General features: G+C 52.7%; 1 protein-coding gene across 2 annotated transcripts; it reads right to left on the bottom strand.

Annotated features, from left to right (window-relative positions):
* Positions 1-342: 342 nt before the first annotated feature.
* Positions 343-21,543, bottom strand: ZNF341 (zinc finger protein 341). Of its 2 annotated transcripts, none has more exons than XM_059827237.1 (15): positions 21,513-21,543; positions 16,761-16,871; positions 15,484-15,671; positions 14,205-14,357; positions 13,276-13,515; positions 11,899-12,100; positions 10,593-10,677; positions 9,349-9,539; positions 8,198-8,391; positions 7,154-7,362; positions 5,607-5,703; positions 3,881-4,013; positions 3,330-3,441; positions 2,472-2,542; positions 343-1,334 (listed from the first exon to the last, which is right to left on the bottom strand). In XM_059827237.1, exons 1-15 carry the CDS (start codon positions 21,541-21,543, stop codon positions 820-822), a joined length of 2,532 nt encoding a protein of 843 aa, XP_059683220.1. In that variant the 3' UTR covers positions 343-819. The 2 variants fall into 2 exon arrangements, with proteins under 2 accessions (XP_059683220.1, XP_059683221.1); XM_059827238.1 differs by having other exon boundaries at positions 11,920-12,100.
* Positions 21,544-21,649: the final 106 nt, after the last annotated feature.

The following is a 21,649-nucleotide window of genomic DNA, read 5'->3' as shown; positions in this document are numbered from 1 at the left end:
CCTGTGTGACCCTGGACAGGTCACTTCACCCAGGCCTTACTCTTCCTCGCTGTACACAGAAGGTGTCACGTTTAACTGTCACAAGGATTGACTCATTGATGTCTAAGGCACTTGGAGATCCTTGGATATGGAGAAAAACCGTGAAAAGAACAAACACTGTGAAGGGAACACCAACCAGAGAGAAGAGCCAACACACACACGTGCTCCCACCCACCGACTCCACACGGCACATGAGGTCCACGGTGTTTATAACACATGTAGTACAGACAAGGTGATCTTTCTACTGATAGAGACAGAGAGAAGAAAGATACCGGAGATAAGTCTACCAGGGTATTTCTGAACAGTGTTCCCAAAGGATCTCAGGATGAACTTGCTTCCACTAGGAAGGATCAATTGTTTGCTCTCGGAAAGGCCACCCAAATACTGGGCAATACAGTTTTTAGGCCAGAAAAACCACAGATGGGACAGGCTGTGATTTGCAAAGCCACCTGATTTCAGCAGCTCTGTTTGTGGCAAGTTTGCATGCTCCTTCTTCTTACCCTGATTCAGGGATCTTAGTCTTTCTTGCCCTAGGCTGACCAGTGATGCAGAGGGACAAGAAATAATGGAGCCATTTTCTTCAGTGCCTTGTAGCCGTTGGTGGCTTCCAAGCAGTCGTCTGCCCAAGGATGGGAAGAACAAGTGGACATGAAAGCCATTCTCTCCCATATCCATCTACCTCCCCACAAGAGCTTTGGTCTTTTTCACTGGGATAAGTTTCAGCACCGAGTCTGACAGCCCCAGCAGCAGCCCTCAGCCACACAGTGGCTCTATGCACTATCACTCCGTTGTTTGGATGTAAACGGGGACAGCCAGCATGGTGCAGGGGCCGTCCGAGGCAGTCTGCAGCTCTGCCAGGGCCAAATTGGACGCGATGCTGTTGGGCTGCCCAGGAACAACAAGGTCCGAGTCAGCAGCTCCCGACCCACCAACCACGATGGACAGGACTGCGTCCGACTCCTGGAACGGTTCTTTGTTAGGGCCACCTTCAGGGGGGCTTTCCCCAGCGGCACTGTCCTTCAGCTCTGCCAGGCCCAGCTGGTTGGGGAGGGAAAGGCCCGCCTTGCGCCCCCGCGTCACCCGCTTCTTCTGAGGCTTCCTCAGCTGCAGGTCTTTGTCCTTGGGTGAGCCCAGCCGGCACTTGTGGTCCTTCATGTACTTGTGGCGCGTGAAGCCTTTGCTGCAGGTGGGGCAGCGGTATTTGTAGTTACCAGTGTGCGAGCGCTGATGTTCTATCATGTGGGCTCGTCGGCTGAAGGACTTGTTACAGTATTGGCACTTGTGGATCTTCATCCCTGCACAGAGCATCAGAGGAGAGAGAGCTCAGTTAGAGACCCTGCATCCTAATGCAGATCTTCAGGAAAATTTGCACCGCACCGAGGGAGTGCATGACAGCTTCATCTCCTCTTCCAAGGAGATGTTCCCTGATAAAAGGGAGGAGACATTGTGCCAGGCAAATTTGCAATCAGAAGAGTGAGTGGCTACACCTTGAATGTCTGTGTTTACAAAGGGCTGAAACACTAGTTCTTGCCTCAAATAAGAGGATTAAAATATCACCAGAAAAAAAATGTCAGGTAATTGTGATGAAAATGCAAACCAATCTTAAACTCTGATTTTTTTCAAGCATATTTGGTAAAAATTTTCACTTTTTTTTTTTTCTTCCCAAGTATGGGAATGTACAGTCTGAAACAAACCATCCATTGCACTGTCAACACAGTCCCATCTGATCGCACTCTGCAGGGCTTTGGACATGACAGGCATGAGAAAAGACTTCCAGTTTTACCCCAAGAGACAAAAGTCAGAACATTCCCTAGGGCATGGGAATAAATTATTTGTCTTTATTAGGAGTGGAAGCCTCATTTTTGGAGCACAGAGAGAAGGGAATCAAATCCCAAGAGATCTCCTTTTGAACATGAGATGGTATTGAGGAGGACTGGACAGAGCACTCTGGATATTCATTTGATAGCAAACACAATGAGTAATCCAGCTCTGCTTCTGCATCTTGCCAGCAGGCCCTGCCTACAGGATTATATTGCCCTAGAAAACAGACCAAAGCTTAGACACAGCTGTAAATGCAAGCTCACTTAAACAGGCCTGCAGCAACAGAGATAAAAAAATACCTAAAGCTGACAGATTATATTAAGAATTTAGGCCTATAACTGGGAAACACCGTACCACACGCGGTGGAAAATTCTCCCACAGGAAACTACACAGGAGCTGTGTTACCTGAGCGGTGGGTGGAGGGACACTGCAGGGAAAGCACCTCTAAGGAAGAGCCTATGCTTCTGGGGGTATAAAGCAGAAGCACTTTCACAGCTTGCTACCTCTTGTTTCTCAGGCTTACTCCTTCTGTAACACGCTCCTGCAGCACCACAGCGAATCCCAGCCACTTCATTCCCAACCACTGGCAGCATGGGCAGAACTGCACTTACCCGAATGGGACAGTATGTGAGCCTTCAGCTTGTCAGGCCTGTTGAACTCTTTATTGCAGCCCGTGTGGCTTCTGTAACAACAATAAATGCTGGTGAGCAGCATGAATCAGCTGAGGATCCTGGACCATAAAGAGATCCACAACCCTTCTCCTTAACAGCACCCAGATGGGTCTCTTGGTGCAGTGTCAGCAGGAGCTCCACTGTTTCAGCCCTTCTGGAGAGGGGCAAGAAATAAACAAGCTGCTACAGGGACACATGGCTTCTGCTAGATTACACATGGTCTGTGTCTCGCTATGAACACTCCTAAAAGGAGCAGGTTCAAGATTCCAGCTGGAGACAGAAATACTTTGGAAGGAGCTACAAGGTGGTTGGAGCAGGGAGAAGCCAGTCAGCCTTGGCTATCTCAGAAGGCCCATGGCGGTGCCATGGATTTGGGAATGCACCTTATAAACCTGGGTTTCTCTGGCTCATACATTAGCTTCTATGTTGCCAAGTGCTTTTCAAGACATGGCAGTCAGGGAGAGCCCATCATTCAGGCAACCCTGTGCTTTGTGGTCAAATAATACTCCTGCTCTTCCCCAGTGCTCCCCAGGTGCAACCCCCATAAGCCTCTCATGAAGGCAGGCATTATCTTACAGGGCTTGATGAACTGAGATGAAATGATGTGGCCTCACAGGAAGTCAATGACAAAGAACTGGGACTTCCGGGCTCCCAGTTCAACAGCACACAGAATTCCTGCCTCCCCAAGAAGCAGTGGATTACAGTACCCTAGGGTACTTGCAGAAGACATTCCTTCCATCCCAAACCTCATCCCAACCCCATTAAGACATCCCACCATGATGGAGACACACTACGTACGAGAAGGGACATTTGTATTTCTTAAAAGGCTCATGGATCAGCATATGTCGCTTGAGTTTGTCTTTCCGATTGAAAGCTGCATCACACACGGAGCACTTAAAGGGCTTTTCACCTGGATAAAAAAAGAGACCAAGAGTCAGGGAGAGTCCAGTCACACGCGGTTGCTCTAGTCACATACAAGATTCACTCTGGCAGCAGTGCCACTCTCTACTTCTCTATAAACTTCCCCAAGGTTCCCTACTCTGCCTGATGGGTAAATGGGTGGACGCAATCCATGCTGTGCACTGCTCCTGCTCTCCAGGGCCAGCTTCCTTAGCTCCTGCAACCATGGGCAGTGGGGAAGCCACTTCTGTGCCCCACTTCTAACTGGTGCTGTACTGGGCCGGAGGCTGAACCAAAACCACACATTTCCTAAAACCCATGTTATTACAAATGACTCATACGGTCAACTCTGTTAATCTGGTTATCAGGAAAACAGCCAGGACATTACAGAGTGCAGCAAGGACTGTAATCAGAGGTAGTGAGCACTGTGGTGGTGGGGGAGCCCGTACCCGAATGGATGTGGGCATGCAGCTTGAGGTAGTGCTCCCGGCGAAAGAACTTCTTGCAGATCTGGCACTTGAACTTGCTGCCCCCGCCATGCGTGGGGATGTGGCGGCGCAGGTACCTCTCGCAGGGGAACACCTGTTAACACACAAAACCAAGGCTAAGAGCCAGCAGCACGTGAGGGACATCACTGAGCCTGCACAGGCATGGGAGGTGTGGCCTGTATAGAAAGCACAAGAAGCTCATGGTGGCTGCCTTCTTGGAAAGGATGCACTGAAGAAACCTTTAGTTTGCGTAAGGAAAATACAGATAGAGCTTTAAAAAAAAAAAAAACAAACAAAAAAAACCCCAAACCTTCTTATCCTTAAGAAACACATAAGCTGAAACCTTGCTGCTAAATTTTGTACCACCATACTGCTGAGGACCAGCACCCCAGAAGGATGCCCAGTCTCCCACCGGAACCAGCAGTAGGACAGATTGGGCAAGGACCCCCAGTACTTACTACCTTCCCACAGGGTTAACTTCAGTTTGTGCTTCCCGATCATCTGTTACCAAAGGCTCCCATTCATGGTCTTTATAAAGTCAGTATGAATGGTTCCTTTGGCTAATGGGGATACCGGAAATACCCAAGCTCAGTGAATTCCTAATGAGGATGCTGCAAGCACACATCTGAGGGGAGCACAGGAGAGCCAGAAGTTCTTCTACCCAGGACTGTGCTCTCACATCTCCAGAAAACAAACAGTATTAGTAAGAACACAACAGAAGTAAAAAACACTGCTGCAGATAACAGGACTTCAAACCCCTATGCTGCATGCTGAAAGTCCCACCCAGGCTCAGAAGGGCATCTGTCACCTGGTGGGGGAAGTGGAGAGAAGACAGGTAAAGAAAGATGGGTTACTAACCATGGCAGAAGAGCGTTTCCCCTTCCTGAGCTACCTCAGTACAGAGTGGTCACTCCTTTGAGATTGTCCCTGCCCCCACTGCAGGATTTTCATCTCCTTTGCTATAAACAGAGGAGCAAGGGTCCAAATTTTAGTCTGGATTTCAAAAAATAATTTATTAGAATTCAAATCCCACAAAATTCTGCCCCTCAAACCCCCTCAGGGGCTGTGCTGAAGAGAGTATTTCCAGCCAGAACCTACCCGGGCATCGTTCCAGTCCCAGTCACATCACTCAGACGGGTTTCTCTTTGCCAAGGACACAGAGCACTCATCCAAAAGAGGGGAACAAGGGGGAACCCAGAGACTTCTGTTGCGACAGGAGATGAGGACAGCAACGGAGGTGTACGAGCTCCCCCAGGACCTACGGCTTTTCATGCCCAACCTCGCAGCCATAGGTAGGTAGGCACGATGGGTCAAAGGCACTGCTGCCACTCTAAGACTCCCCAAAACCAGCCTCGCTCCTTCTGATACATTTGCTTTTAAGAAATAAGGACAGCAGCACAGAGTCCTGTGCTGTTGTGGGAGTAAGGGAGCTCCCCTGACAAATCTTATTCTGCAAACGGGACCTGGGAGAAAAGCCAGCACTGCAGGGAGGAATGTGCTCTGCGTGAGAGGCCAGAGAGCTGGAGGCCAGTGGTGCAATCACCTCCGTCTCTCTGAAAAGCACCTCATGAGCCTGCCAGTCGGTACTGAGGTAGGAAGGGAGAGGAAAGGGAGCCGAGGGTTCCCGTCCCCCTCAGAGCCCTAGCTACGTGTCCAGGACCGGCTCAGGCAGCGGTCACCCACCCACCTTCTGGCAGTGAGGGCAGGGAAAGTTGTGCGTTGCTGTCTGCAGATGGTGCTCCAGGGCTTCCGGGGTGGAGTACTTATTTACACACTTCACACATCTGAATGCAGAGAGAAAGGACAGAGCCTGTGAACGAGGCTACCGCCAGCAAACCCCACACCGCAGGCAGACCCCAGGCAGCGCTGCCCAGCCCATTCACGAGTCATCTTCCAGGTGGATTTTTGACAGGGTCGGTTTGGTACAGACAATAACAGCACCCAGGTGCTCTGAAACCTCAGCAACCCACATAGCCAGATCACACTCACACTTAGCATCCTTCACAACGGGGAGATGCTGGGAAACTGGGTGGAGAAGCCTTTAAATTGCTAGTGGTCCTCCACACAGACACCCATGGGAGCACCCAGGGACCCGAGCACATGTTCCACATTGCTTCCTCATGGAGACAAGCCCTAAGTAACAACTTCACCTTACTTAAAACACCTCCTTCCATCTTTATTGCACGAAGACAGCAACTCCCAGTGAAGGACCTGAGAGTGGGGTTACAGCACAGCAGTAGTGTTACCCATGGCTGGGGCACCACAAGGCAACACACTCCTGTGGGTCCCCGGCATCTAACAAAGCTTTGGCTCATGCCACCACCTCTCCGAAACCACCTGGGTCCTCTCCACCTAACTCAACTGTTCCCACACATCCTGGCAGTATTTCTGCCAGAGACCTCTGCCAAACCAGACTGTTCATGGGCAATGGGGACATGCACCATCGACAATGAATACATAGGCACTCACACAGTGTATCTGCTCTGAAACCCCTCTTCCTTAGATCTGACTAAAACCTCCTCAGACATAAGCAGGGCTCTCAGCTCAAAGATTCCCACTAGCAAGCTGTGGCATGAAGCTCCACGGTGCAAGGATAACTAGAAATTATGGTCTATGCAAGAAGTAGCAGATTGTTTATTCCATGAAGCTCCCAGGTGACTTCAGTATCCTCTGGGCTTCCTACTCTTCCTGTATGTCTCTACAGGCATTTCAAAAGCTCCAGAGAGCTCTTCATGGAACTGCTCACCCTTTCCCTCTACACTAATAGAAAGGTTTTCCCAGGTAATAGACGCCTTCACAGCAAAGGGATAGGAGAAATAAGTCATTTTACCTGAGCACAGCTTCTACAACCCGCACTCCCTTTGCTGCAGGTGTTTAAGGATCAGAGAACAGGCTGGGAAGGGGCTTCCATGGGTCTCTTGCCCAGCCCAGTGCAGGTTCAGCTGTGCTCATCTCATTCTTGACCAATGATAAGAGGACTTGCAGTGATGGGATCTTCCCACGTAACTGATCCCAGCCTTTCACTGTCTTTCTGAAACGTTCCGTGCATTCAAAGCACTTCGCCCTAGCAGCCCGGTGGAGAGGCCCCCCCATTTGCCACCTCGGTGCCTAAAAGAACCGCGGCCGCTGAACACATGGCCCCCTCTTCCCTCTAATGTCCCCGCCGCTCTCAGCCAAACACGCTCTGCACCCACTCACTCCTACAAGCCTTGTGAGCACCGATTGCTACTGTACTTGTACACGGCCACATCCTTCTTGGGGCTGTGTTGGGGCAACAGGCTGTGGGAGTACTGGTGGACGCCCAGCTCGTAGAGGGAGGGGAAGTCCTTGCTACAGAGGTGGCAGCGATAACTCAGCTCCTCCTGGTGGCTCTTGATGTGCTCGAGGAAGGACTCCAGCTTCTGGAAGGTCTGAGCGCAGGTCTTCACCACACACTTGTACACCTGGGCAAAAAAGAGAGAGTGACTGGAGCGGCATACAAGGAAAATCCTCTGCCAACAGACAGAGTGGCCTTCCTTTTTGGAAACTGTTGCCACTGGGTCATTTACAGAAAGGGAGCACTGCCCCTTGACCCACTGTGCTGGAGAACAGCTGAGCTGATGTTATGAACAAAGCAGCACTGCAGTTCCCAGAGCATCCCACCATGCCCATCGCCATGGGAACGTCAGCAACCAGTCAGGGCACAGCAGTGAAACCCTGCCCCACATTGCAGCAGGACACAATGTGGTGGTAAAACATCCCCTTCCTCTGCTGCCTTCCTCAGAGAAAGGGTCTTTAAAGAACAGTGCAGAGCACCTCAGCATCAAAATGTGGCTGACAGCTCCAGGTGAAGACAATGGCAGAACCTGCTGGGAATTGAACATTCTGCAAACGCAGATTGCCAGGGCACTCCCCTAAGAAAGCAAGGTGGGAGAAAGGGGTGTTGGTGTGAGTGCCTGAAAGCACTCGAGTGGGTGAGACCACAACACCCCAGCAGTGACTGTCCCATGACATAAAAGCTGCCACCTACACTGAAAACTTTGGACTTCACTTCTTTGCTTCTTCTCTAGCCACCCAAACCTGTTCAGCTGACTTCTCATTCAGCAGGGTGGAGGCAGCGGAGCTTTGCAAAGCCACCCAGACTGCACAGCTGCAACCCAGACATGCAGATAGCCAAGCTGCATGTGAAGCGCTAGCAGCTTTACAGAGCAAGAGGCTCAGGACAGACCCTGGGAGCCGGTGCACTGTATGAAGCCCATCCCCATCTCCCCACCGACACAGAGCACCCTTTGTCCCTACCTGCTCGTTCTTGTGCTGTGTCATGTGCGATTTGAGCTGGAAATAGGTGTTGAATTTGCTGGGGCAGAACTGGCACTGGTAAGAGCTATCGATCAAGACAACCTGCTTGGCTTCCAGTTTGCCTGCCTCGCTCTCATCCAAGGGGCTCATGTCTTGGGGCAGTTCTGCAGGGTTCCTTGAGGGCTGACTCAAACCTGGAGAAAGGGAGAAAGAAAGTCACAGCCTGCCATGAGACAGCTCTGAAAGCTGCTATGCAAGTGCCATGCTGCCGAGACACACTAGGCCTGGCTCTGGGGCCAGGCTCTTCCTTTCAAAGACAGGTTCTTTAGATCAGACAAATCTCACTCTCTAACAAGGTAGTTTTGTCTACAGGTTATCAAGGGCTCTGACTACTCCGTCTTCCTCCCCTTGACCCATTCTCTTTTTCCAGGGACCTAATTGTGCCCTGTGGAGCAGTCAGCAGGGCAGGCCCCCCACCAGGGAACCAGAGCCAGATTTACTCCCATCTCTGTCAGGAGACAGAAGGTAAGACCCAGCCAGTGGCACACAATCCATGATGTCCGCATGGAGCAGCTCCAGTGGGGCCTTGTCCTAGACATGACATTGTCACAGTGTTCCCTCCCACCGGGATTGAGGCCACCAGCTGAAAGAGTATCCAGACAGTCTGCCAGCAAGGAGCTCTTCTCTGCCTCAAGTATTTTCAGTTGGCTGCTGCGGCCAGATGCAGGCCAGGCGTGACTTGCACATTGCAAACAAGCCAGAGCACTGGGCTATGCTAAACCACTGGCTTGTCTGGCCACTTGACCAGAGCTGCCAAGTGTGGCACTGCCCAAGCTGCACCTGCCAGGGAGGAAGAAGGGGGAAGACACCTTGCTCTGTCCCCACGCACATACTGGCACAGAGTTTGGAGCCACTGCCTCCACCAGCACCTGAATCCACCGCGGCTGGGGGTACCCAAGGATGCACCTGCCAGCTGAAGTTGAGCAAATGTGACTCACCTCTCTAGTGTGTGCTGCTAAACCCCACGGGAGGAATGCAAACAACACACACAGCTCCTGTCTCCCCTCCCTCCCCATGTGCAGGTGCAGGGACGTGCAGACACCTCACATCACTGCTCTGCCCCTAGCATGTGTCATCCCCAGGCAGCAAACCTGTGTTCTCCTCATCCTCTGGCTGGTTGGGATTCAAGGCCATGACCTGCACTGTGATGGAGTTGCGGGATATAGTGCACCCCAGCCCTGGAGGCCACACTTTATGGGTTTGCATGTGCTTCTTCACGTTGGACTTCTGGGCAAAGGCTCGGCCGCACACAATGCACTGGAAGGGCTTCTCGCCTGTGTGACTGAAGGCAGAAGGCACCATATCAGCAGCTGGCAGAGAGAGGAGGCAGCCCCCAGGCATGGACCGTGGGGGAGTGGCTGCCACAGGACTGCACTAGGCACTCTGCTTGGCAGATCAGCACCTGGACCAGCCAAACAAGGGCTTTGAGACCTGATTAACTGGAGTAAGTGGATTGTGAGAAGCCTGGGGAAACAAGCCTGGTGCACAGACAAAACACTCATGGTCTGGGGATGACAAGAGATCAAAGGAAGAAGTGGGAGAGGAAAAGAGCTCTGCAGCAACATCAGGACATTCACTGTCAGGGTTTCTACACAGACCTTGGGGACCCCATCACTTTCTCATGGGTACCACCCTTTTCTTCCCTGTCACCCGTCCCTCCCCTGCACACGTCTCTTCTAGCTTGCAGCCCCCTGATCTCCCTGAATTTGTTCTCCCCTGTTCACAGCAGAAAGGACTTTCTACCCTGCCCTTCTGCTGCAGAAGAAAAAGCGGACTCTAACACATGGAGTACATCATGTGAGGAGTCCAGGCCGGGAAGGGGAGCAAAACCACCACTTGTTCCTTCTCATCTGTCCTGAGTCCTGCAGAATCGCTGGGGGAAGATTTCAACTGCCTCCTGACAGAGAAAAGTTCTCTTACAAGAGCTCCCTATAAAGACAGGGAGCTTGGCTTACAGTTTGCTAACACGAGCAAACACGAAGGCTGCAGTTTGCTAGGCAGGGAGAGTAGAGGAAAGGGCAGAGGCAAGCAGTGGAGATGCTGCTCCAGCGATCAGGTGACAACAGGTTTAGCTTTCAAGGTCTCATCAGCAAGCAAAACAAGTCTCCAGTCCCAGCCCATAATCAGCAAGAAGATTACATCCATGTTGCAGCCTTCACTCCAGCCACTGGGGAGAAGGTGTCCTGGAGGAAGGGGGATGAAGGATCACCTCCCAGCACAGCACAGATTCTGGGACATGACAAACGCAAGGTCTACTGCACTGTACAGGCTCCCTCAGAGAGGCTGTGTCCACCGCCTCCCCGCTCTGCTGTGCCCAGGCTAGCAGCACCATTACCTTCTGATGTGCTGCTGCAGGTCAAAGTTCTTGGTAAAGGCCTTGTCGCAGTAAGTGCATTTCAGCTTGGGGGACTTGGGTTTGCCTGAAAGAACAAGAGCGCACACAGGAATGAGATCATGCGGCACAGCTCTGTACTCCCTGCACCACAGGGCCCTCACCCCAAGACACGTCTATTCAGGACCAAGAATACAGGGCTAATGAAAGGCCAGTCTCTGCCTGGCCAGACTGGGGAGCGGTTATGGGCACAAACATATATTTAATGTGGCCTGAGCTAAGTCTAGAATTACTGAGGAGAGTAGTAGTGGAGGGGGCAGAGCATCCCTTTCAGGCATTAACCGCTCCAGGGACCCTTCCAGCTGTGCTACAAAGCACCTACTTTAAAGGCACGTTGGGCATTGGGAAAAGACACAGGATTAGTGAGAGGAAGGGCCCCAGCTCTGTCTCTCTCCTATGAACTCACCAACGTCAGCCAGAGCACATGCATATTTCTCCCATCCAGAAGATCAGTCAGTCACATCTTCTATCTATTATGATGGGGTATAAATCAATGGAAAACAGCAGAACCGTGGGCTGTTCTAGGAAATTCTGGACTGAGAGCTGCAGCCTGCACGATCATTCACACCTCTGAAAATAATGTTAAAGCCTAGCATCTGTATGGTTGCAACTCCACAGGCCCAACCTTCCTGGGGAGGAAGGCCATGTGGCTTTCCTCCACCTCACGCCTGGGACCTCCCTTGTCACTCAGCTAGGTGTGCGTGCATCACACCAGCAACGGGCAGGCTCGGCTAGCGGAGGATCTGACGCTCCTCCAACCTGTAATGGAGCATGCCCCTGTCCTGCCTCACCTGGGGACAGGCATGTTTTCTTCATGTGCATTGAAACACACGGCAGGGACGGATCAGCTGGGCCCTTCAGAAGACAGTCTTTAGGGCCAGGCCACATCTAGCCCACCAGCCTTGTGGCTAGGCAGTCTTCCTTGGGTTAAAATGGACCAAGCTCTAACACTTTACTATGCAGGATCTCCCCATTTCAGGTGTGATCCAATAAGCATGCAGCTGCACAAGCTTGCCCATGCAGTAGCACAGTGAAAGTCCTTCATGTGCATTCAGAGGTGACAGACAAGAAGCACGACCACACTTTCACCTGCTCTTGATAGCCTCGGGCAGGGTATCGTGGTCCTCCTCTGGAGCTACATGGACAGCCAGTGCCACCCCACTGTGCCTGGAGAGCCCAGGGCTCGACAGTCTGCTACAGGATAAGCACAGTGGCCTTCAGGTTAGTGCAGGGCAAATGCTGTAAGGACACCTACCTTCCTGCAGCCCGCTCTCATTTTTGCAGCGCCGACTTTTGGCAGCAGAGGCGGAATCAAAACCAACCACACCGCCTCCTCCTCCGCTGGTCAAAGATGTGGGAGTGCTGGTGCTCTTGGACTTGAACCCCTGCTTCCCAGGGCTGTACACAGGAGGAGAAGGGTACACAGGACTTTCCACACACTGGCTCGGTACCTGCAAGAGTGCAATTTATCAGAGGAAACAGGTTTGCTACAGAGTCATACTGTGTCCTACCCTCCATCTCCAGCAAAGCTTGCCACACCAGGCTATTAGTCTGGCTGAGTTTTCCGCCTCCTGCCAAACTGGATCAAATTTCTGATTCACCAGTCCAACAATGTGTCTCTAACTAAAACTAACACCCTGCACAGTGTGAAACTCTCCTGCTGAACATCACGAAGTATCCAGGATTTTTACAGTAGGAACAGAACAGCAAAGAAACGCTCTGAAGGAGCCACTGAGTCCTTCATCTATGTCGTATGCCTAGAAGAGTTTCTCACTCGTCTGGAGCAGGTTACCAGAACAATCACCACTGACCCTGTGGGTTCACACCACCCCTGAAGGCAGGGATCCCCTGGCCCTACTGTCTGCCCTGGCAGGACTGCAAAAGGGAAGGAAAGCACAAGAAAACTCTAGGTGGCAAAGCACAGTTGTTTACATCAGCACCAGTATTAGAAAAGGATGCTTAGAGAGAGACAGAGGTATCAGTCTGGGGTTTCTGTTTCCCACCCTGATAAATTAACATGGAGCGCTAAGTATCCAACATCCCCATCCATTTCTGACCACTGGCACTTCCAGATCAGATGCCAGCTACAAAGATAAGGCCAACAAACCTCTGTCACACAGTTTCTGTTGTAAATGGCAATGCTAACATGGAGGCTGCGAACAGCTGACCCACCGGTAAATCCAGCCCTGCCTGTGCCTCTCTTTAAGAAAAGCTGCCTTGTCAAGCTCATTGATATTTAGACTGAATTTTCCTCTCCACTTAAGCCTGCAGTGCACAGGGCGGTGCTCTGCATCCCTCTGGGAGGTGAGCCATGCACCTCAGCTCCCTCTTACTCCCAACAACTGCATGTATCCCTTGACCACAGCAGACATTCAGGTCTCCTAAGCTCATGCCAGCCAACACTCCATCCCTCTTAACCGTTCCTCTTGTCCCCAGAACCCCTGTCATCTTGCCAACATCCTTCTGTTCAGTACCTTCTCCCAGAGGAAATAATCTTTGTCAAATAACCTAACACATCTTCCCAGACTCTAATTCCACATTTCCAGTCCAGGCAACTCCCAAGCAGCCTTGCTTGTTAGAAGAGGCCCAGGAAGACAGAGCCCCTGCGGACAGCCCCTGGCCTTACCTCCATGGGTGGATAGGGCTGCATTCCCAGCGTCTGGATCTCCACCGTGCTGTTTGCTGCCATAGGAGCAGGCGCACTGTACACTTCGACAACCCCGCTGCTGCCAGCGCTGGGCTGCCCCGGAGCCCCCATGCTCGGGGGGGGAGGCGGCGGAGGCTGAGGAGGGGGTGGTGGCGGGGGAGGAGGAGGCGGGGGGGGCTGCGAAAGGTAGCCAGCCCCAGCGTGCATACTCAAGCTGCTCTAAAACCAGAACAGGGAGAGACAGACAGACAAGATGTTGAAAATGCAGCAGCCATGAATTGGAAGGGCTGCTCCCTCACATGCATTCCCAATCCCAATTCAAAACAGCACCTGCGGGAACAGTGACAGTGGCTTGACAGAACGCAGTGCTGTCCAACTGCCAGGTTGGACCAGACTGTGCTGGTTTGCAGAGGGTTGGCATGACCTGCCAGTAGACATTGCCTCCTCCAAAACCCAAGCGCTCAAGCCCCACTGCATTTTTTGCTTTGTTTTTAAAGCTTTTAATCCTTCTGGTTACAAAGAACATTTTCAGAGTATGGAGAGTGTATACAGCCTGGCCAGCCCCGGGGAGAGCCTGAAACAACCATCCCAGGAGGAGAGGGATCCATGGAGCAAACTAACATGGGCTCTGGAAGCGAACCACTGTATGGGGGCTCAACAAAAAGCTGGAGAGACCACATTACAAAGATTTGGGCATCCAGCAACAAGGACACCAGGAGAAAGCAGGCCCTGGAGCTATCCTGTCATTTATCCACCACTCCTTCCTGAGCCTGGCTGTCATACTGGGAAGGTGCCCAGGATTCAGCATCGAAGCAGATCTCTAGAGTCTGATCGACCGACAGGACTCTCCTGCTGTGCAAGCATGGTCCCACGCAGCGGGACTCCCCAGGCCCACATGTGCCCCTTACCTGAGCCGGGGGCTGCACCGTTGGCATGGGCTGGTCCAAGGATGTAAAAGCAGACATGGCCGACATCAGCACCTCATCGCTGACTAAGATGTTCCCCTGCACCAGGGTCTGGATCAAAGGTGATGGGGGAACAGTGATGTACGTAGAAATTTGCTGAAGGAAAAAAAAGATGCATTGGTGACCAGCAACAGGACAAAACAATAAACAAAACCCGACGACACTGCTTTTTACTGAACCTCGGAGTCTGCTTTCACAGCCTCTGGTGAGCCACAGTAATTATCTACAGCTTCCTGCTGAGCCCATGGTACTTTCTAGGAATAAAAATAAGGCAGCTCCAGAAATGTTCTTCAGAAAAGGAAGTAAAAAAATATCACAGTGGCTCAGGAAAGTAGCCACTGGCTACAATTCAGATCAGGGGTTATTAAACAAGATCTGCAGGACAAATTGGTCACAGACAAGTTCAGGCCTTTCCTGGGTGCTTCCCCCAGCCAGGGAATGTGGAGAACTGAGGGAAGCTGCTCTGGCTGCAGATGGTGAACATCAGGCTCATCTCTCCAGACTGGAGTTGGATTATAGGAGGGGAGGGAGGCTGTCCCATTTTCCGGGTGGAAACAACTTGTGTTTGCAGCCCTGGGCAGCACCATCCGCTGGCACTAAGATAACTTGAAAAAAGCAGCTGGTTTGAAAGCACTTCAGAAATCACCACGATTGCAGGCACAGCACACATCATGCACAAGGGAGTCACTCCTGAGAAGTCTATTGGGAAGGAGAGTTACTCCAGAGAGGATATTCCCTTAATGTTCATCACACCACATTATGTGGGCTTATCTGCAGGAGACTGAGAAGAGGGATGCAGGAATGAGGCTGCCAGACATTGCCCTCCTCTTCTGCCCACGAGCCAGACCATGACCCAGGGGATAGCAAGAGCCATTCCACCCAGAGCCCCGCACAGCGTGTACCCAGGCACGTGGCCAGCCTGTCAGGCTGTGACACTGGGGATCTCCAGTAGAACCAGAGTCTGGCTGTAGCACAGACACAATAGGAAACCCCTCCTGTCCTGAAAAAAGGGCTACCAGACACTTGTGCTGAAGGACACCTCACTGCAGAGGACCAGGCAGCTTTGACCTTGAGGTCAAAAGCCAAGAGGACCACAACTAAGCTTCCCAGAAGAGCGGTCAGTCACAAGGCATCACTGGATCTAAAAGCATCGCCCAGAGGTCCCCCCCACTCCCAAAACCACAGCAACAGAGCAGTAGAGGCTCTGCCCGCAACACGGTACCTGCCGGCTGGCGCTCGGACCCTGCTGCACTGATGTGATGGAGGGGGTGTATACACTATTGGTGGCCAGTGAGACCGTGGAGAGGGAAGGGGCATTTCCCTGGCACTGCTCTCTCTTGTGAGTCATGAAGGCAGGCAGTGAGTTGAACTGCTTCTTACACTTCCCACAGAGGAAGACGTCTTCGTCATCTGCAATTAAGAGGACCAGATCACTGCTGCAGGCTTTCTTCTGCATTCCCAAGTGCTACACCTAACAACCACAGCCGTAGGAAAACAGACACTTTTTGAATCTTAGCACCTCAAGGACATCATCATCAGGAGAGATCAGCTGCAAGGCCCAAACTGTCCATCCTCCCCAATCCCAAGCTCTCCCTTAAAGCCAACTGATGCGATTGAGCCTATCTCAGCCCTGCTCCCATGTACGAAACCCGCCGTCTCCCTGTGACAAACTGAATCCTGTTGCCTGTCTTCTCATCCCAAAGACATGAACAGCCTTAGCTCCTGTAGCACCCTCTGCTTTTAGTCAGAACAACTTCTTCCAAAGTACCTGCATTATGCCGGCTGAGGCAGACTTTTATTACTCAGGTTGCACAAAGGAAGAGAAGTAACTTGGATCAGGGCACAGAGTCAATGGCAGCTTGTGTCCAAAAGCCACCCCCCCCCACAAGACTGCTGGTCTTTGGCACCTCTGCTTGGCATTAGAAGCAGAAAGAAGACAACTCAGTTACCATGTCCTAGATGAAATTTGCAATGTTAGCAAACCACCCAAGCACACACCATTTTGCACTTGATCCAGTCAGACTCACAAGGCTGTACCTCCTGTCTGATTCACAGCCTGAAGCAGAATGTTTTTGGGGACACAGACTGTAACTCCTCCAGGGGATAACTCGGTACCCACCCAGCGAGTCCTGGTTGAGCACCCGTTTCCGTATTCATTTACACAGTCAAGATACTCAATGACTGGAGTAGTCATACATCCCCAGAGGATAAGGAATGACTCATTAAATAAAAAATGTGAACAGTAACAAGCACTAGTGGCAGGGAGAGCGGCTGCTCCCTCCTTTCGTGCCTTTATTGTAAATGCGTGGTCCATTCTGTTGCCATGACCGACTCACTTGGGCCCTTGCCCCCTTCCTCCTGCTCTGCCTAGTCCTGCCGGGGACTCACAACACTTGTAGCAGCGCCCTACACCCACAGCCGTTCTGACAGTCACGAGAGTACGCTGTAGGAAGAAACCTGCAGCCCCTGCCCCTCTCTCCTGGTGCTACCAGGACTCACCCATTGGCTGGATGGCTGTGGAGGAGTTGACATTTTGAGCAGATGGATCCGTCACACCTCCCTGACCATCCAGTAAGGACTGCACAGCCAGCACCGTCTGATTATCCATTCCTGAAAGGAGACACAAGCAGGGATGATAAATCGAGCACGGCCCGAACATGGAGTGCTCAGGCGCTGGGAGCTCGCTCACAAGTCATGGAGGGAAGCCACTTGCTGTTTCCTCCTGTCTTCTCCCACAGAGCCACTCTCACCTTCTCATCCCCCTCTACTCCACAGCATTAACTATCATACTAAATCAACACTCCCACTGGTCTCCGCACACCCCTTTGATACAAGGAGAAGAAAGGGAAGGAGGGAAAGGAAAGCCGAATGAGCACTTGGGTTTCAGGCATTTGCTGCAGAGAGGAAGGATGCTTACAAACAGTGGGTATGAAAAGAGCTAAGAAGCGGGATGTCATGGGCCAGACAGGGTAGCAGCCTGCATGGATCTTCCTGGGGACCCAGCATGATACAGCACAGACAAGTCGCTGAGCTCGCTAAAGACAAAAATCTTTGGTGTGCAGCAACTCTGTCTCAGCAGCAGCATTAGAAATCCCTCCCTGTTTTCAAGATCGGCATTCCCAGAACTAATTAGACACAGGGCTATGAACTGCAGGAGGATTTAGATACAGCTTTAAGAAGGAAATATTAAACGTGGGCTCCTGGGAGAGATGCTTTGGGGGATACCCACTCGGCCACCAGCTGCCACCTCAGTCCTGGGACATGCAGGAGAGCTGGACCATGGCTCCTTCCACTCCCTGCGCCCTGCTCCTCTTTGGGCACCTTTCATGCAAGAGCTGCCAGTTGCTCTCTCTCATTTCCATTTTCCTCAGAACTCCACGAGAGCACACACGCCCAGACAGATTTGTTGTCAGAATCGGCTCACTTGCTTAGGCACAAACATTTTTCACTACAGCTAAGATGTTCTAAAATATTCCAGATAAATACAGGGGATGGGGACTGTTCATCAACGTGGCCAGCAGCATGCCACCGGCGGAGTAAGCCCAACACACTCTTTCTTTTTGGAAATCAGATGTAAAGACACGTAGAACAATCTGGTTATGGAAGAAAATTCTTTCCTACCATTCCTTTACGACAAGGAACCCATGATTAAAACAAGCGGCCTGCCAGGGTTGTATGTTATACCTTGTGGATGAAGGGAGAAAAGAAAGGTGAGTGGTTCTTAGGTTACTTTTCACTTTTCTTCAAGATCTTTGCAAAACAAAACTGTGAATCTCTGAACTCAGAATTATGTACCGCAGTAAAATCTATCGGTCTGATCAATTCCAAGCAGTGAGGTGAGGACAGTTCCTGACGAGAGCTCACTCAGCAAACAGCACCAGGAAGGACAGTGAAACACCAAAACAGATCACAGCATAAAGGAACAGCGCAGCAGAAGCAACCACCTTATCTTCCCATTGCAAGTTCCTCTCGTCATTTTAAAATTTCTCCTGGACAACGGGGACGTTACCTTCCCGATGGGGAGCACGCATATAATCCATGCATTTTAAAGGCACTCTAAATACTTATTTCTCCTGCATCTCTAGTGTGAAGCAAGTAACACTAAGACTCCGTGAACACCTTTTTCATCAATCACCTTTCACCAAGAAGAGGTCGCAGACACTGCACATGCCCTTGGGAGAGAGGAGAGCACCGTTCTCCAGCTGTTGGGGAGTGGAGGGCACAAGCAGCTACTGGAAAGCAGCAGATCACACTACTTCACACACTACCATAAAATTATCACCATGCCTATGGGAACCCTTTCACATAAATCACACAGAGGCACAGCAAAGCTGCAGGTCCAGTTCTGCAAGCCTTTGCTCGTGCAGAGAACTGCAGCCAGACCCGCAGGACAGCCCTGCCAGCAGAACGCCGCTGGAGCAGTCCTGGGTGATCTTCTCATATTGACCGAAGCCCTGCTTTAAAATATACCTCCTCTTCTACAAATAACCTCCCGGTCAATTGCAAAGGCAGCACTGCTGGCTCTTGTTGGCACATCCGAACCAGGGAGTGAAACAGAGCAGCCATTCTTCAGCAGAAGTAAGCTAGCAAGACACAAAAGAAAAAGGGGGATCAAAAATTCAGGTTTAGTATGTTATGGGGATAATTAAGAACAGCTTGCATCAAGAATGCCAGTCTCAATGTGCCTGGCACTGGACAACTGGGTTTCCTTCTGGCACGTAGCCAGATCTTCCAAGTAAAAAAGCCAGATGATTGCCCTGATCCCGCTAGCAGGAAGAAGCTTGAGGAGAGGCCAAGACCTGAAGACAGGCAACAGCGATGCAGCAGCAGCATCTCAGTGTTGCATTCAGCCTTTTTCTGCCAGAGAAAAGTGGCCCATGACAACAGAAATATGTTGCTCTTCATTCATTTGGCAATTCATGCAAATGCCCACAGAGTCCCTGCAGTTTCACAAGGTAAATGCACAATGCCACACTTAACACAGAGGGAAATCACCAAGTTCAAGGTTTAGTAACCCATGAAGACAAGCAGGCAGAGTTACTTGGTTATACGGATGCCGTTCACGGCCATCCACGGACTCCACGAGAAAGCTTTGGATCAATCCTGCACTGATTACAGCCAGCACCAGTCTGCAGGATGCTCTTCACAATCATGAAACCTAAAAAAAAAAAGCCATCTCTTCTCTCCTGGCAGCAGCACGCTTTCCCCAGATCCTGACAAAAACAAGGCAATTTGGGGAAGCCAGGACAAAAGTACAAGACTACTGATTTGTGCTTTTTTTTTCCCCTTTCGAATTTCTCTCAGTTTAGAGAGGGAAACATTTCTCCCAGGTGCTACTTTTCCCTCACGCCCTGAATTTCACGCATTGAGCCTTTTTTTCTGCCAACACGAGCACCAGGTGCTTTAGTGACGGGTGAAGATGCACCTCTGCCCCACAGCACCCGCGAGGACAGGGCTGCTCTCAGGACACGGCTGCTCTCAGCACCGCACATGAATGCCAAGTCACCATTGACTTGTAATCAAATCAACAAGACAAAACAAACAAGCTCAGCTACTAAAAGCTGCCAATTATTGTGGGCTTAAAAATAAAAAAAAAAGACACTTTTTTCTTAAATTCGCTAAAATGTTTTGCTCTCCTGAATTCTGTGAGTAAATTCACACAATGAGGAGCTGATCACAAAGACGAAATAAAGAACCTGGTTATACAGTGCTGTCAAACGCACCAAGTAACCTGACAAAATAAAGAGAAACATTTCTTCTTTGCTTTTCTTCCTGACGCTGTGATCGCAGGTGCTGTTTGCAAAGCACAGGGCGACGATCCCAATGCAAGGCCTTTCAGTTAGTGGTGTCCCCCCACGCAAAGGAAAATATGCGTGTAATCCAATTTAGGAAATAAATGCCTTGTGAAATAGTTTTTCTCCAAATGGGCTGACCCTGACCTCAGTGTCAGACTGCCGCAGCTTAGCACATCCAAGAGTCCCCCTCGGCTGGCACCTGCCTGTCACACACAGTGTCCCAATGCTAAATTGAGATGAATGCGAGCGCAACCTGTTCGTCAGCACAGCGGACAGGAGCTGGGCACTGCCCTGGCTGTGCCGGAAAGCACAGACCCCCCGCACTAACACACACATGCAGGGCCAGCACCCACCCAGGGCCCATCCGCAGGGCTGGTGGGGATCAAAGTCAGTGGGACCAGCAGTGTGAGCCCTGGGGTGCGGGGAGGATGGGGGGGCCCCAGCACACACAGGGATGGGGAGTGATGGGAGGGCGAGGGGTACATGAGTGATGGGGGTGCCCTGGGATTGGTGACCCCGTTTACTGGGCACAGAGACGGGGGTGATGTGAGTGCCCCAACGTGCTGGACACAGGGGCAGGGAGGCGATGGGGTGCCCCGGGGTGGGGGGCACAGGGGCAGGGAGGCAATGGGGCGTCCCGGGGTGCTGGGCACAGGGAGGCGATGGGGTGCCCCAGGGTGGGGGGCACAGGCGCAGGGAGGCAATGGGGCGCTGGACACAGGGAGGCAATGGGGTGCCCCGGGGTGGGGGGCACAGGGGCAGGGAGGCGATGGGGCGCCCCAGGGCGCCCGACACAGCAAGGCGATAGGGTGCCCCAGGGTGGGGAGCACAGGCGCAGGGAGGCAATGGGGCGCCGGACACAGGGAGGCGATGGGGCGCCCCGGGGTGGGGGGCACAGGGGCAGGGAAGCGATGGGGTGCCCCGTGGCACAGGGGCAGGCAGGCGATGGGGTGCCCCGGGGCGCCGGGCACCGGGCTAACGGGGGCTGCCCGGTGCACAGGGCACTGGGATGGGCAGTGCGGGGATGCCTCCACGCACAGGGAGGGGGTGGCAGGGGTGCCGCGGGGCACAGGGCCGGGGGACGGGAGGTGACACGGGTGCCCCAGGGAACCGGGGACGGCGAGGCGAGCCCCGGGCTGCCGGCGGGGGATGCCCGTTGCGGTCCCGCCCCGCCCCCGCCGCGCGGGGCCGCTCGCGCCGCCCGCCTGCCCCGGGGCCGCGCCGGTGCGCGCCGCCGCCTTGGGGGGAGTGAAGGGGGAGCGGGGCGCGGCCCCGCGCTGCCGGGAGCCCCCCGCGCCGCGCCGGGCCAGGCCTCGCGAGGCGGCCCCGCCGCGGCCCCTCGTCCCGCGCGGCGGCAGCGCGGTGCGGCGACGCCGGGCGCGGGGAGCGAGGAGAGACGCATCCCCGCTGTCGGCCCGGCGCGGCCCGACTGGGCCCGGCGCGGCGGCCCCGTTACCTTCCAGCGCCTCGAAGATCGCCTGCGCCATCTTGAAGCCGGGGCGGCCGCGACCCGCCAGCCGGAGCGGGCACCGGGAGCAGCGCCGCCGCCCGCCGCCAGGGGGCGCCCCCCGCCCGCGACAGGGCCCGGGGAGG

Source organism: Gavia stellata, chromosome 20 (genome assembly GCF_030936135.1).
Source record: "Gavia stellata isolate bGavSte3 chromosome 20, bGavSte3.hap2, whole genome shotgun sequence".
NCBI lineage: Eukaryota > Metazoa > Chordata > Aves > Gaviiformes > Gaviidae > Gavia > Gavia stellata.
This window is presented reverse-complemented; position numbering and strand designations above follow the sequence as displayed.

Bases quoted from the DNA above. Each gene is read 5' to 3' on its own strand.
- ZNF341 (XM_059827237.1), bottom strand. From the start codon at position 21,543: ATGGCGCAGGCGATCTTCGAGGCGCTGGAAG. The intron at 5,704-7,153 runs GTACAGTAGCAA...CTCTGCATTCAG, and splicing joins AAGGATGTGGCCGTGTACAA to ATGTGTGAAGTGTGTAAATA. The intron at 4,014-5,606 runs GTGGGTGGGTGA...GTGTGTTAACAG, and splicing joins CCTGCCCTCACTGCCAGAAG to GTGTTCCCCTGCGAGAGGTA.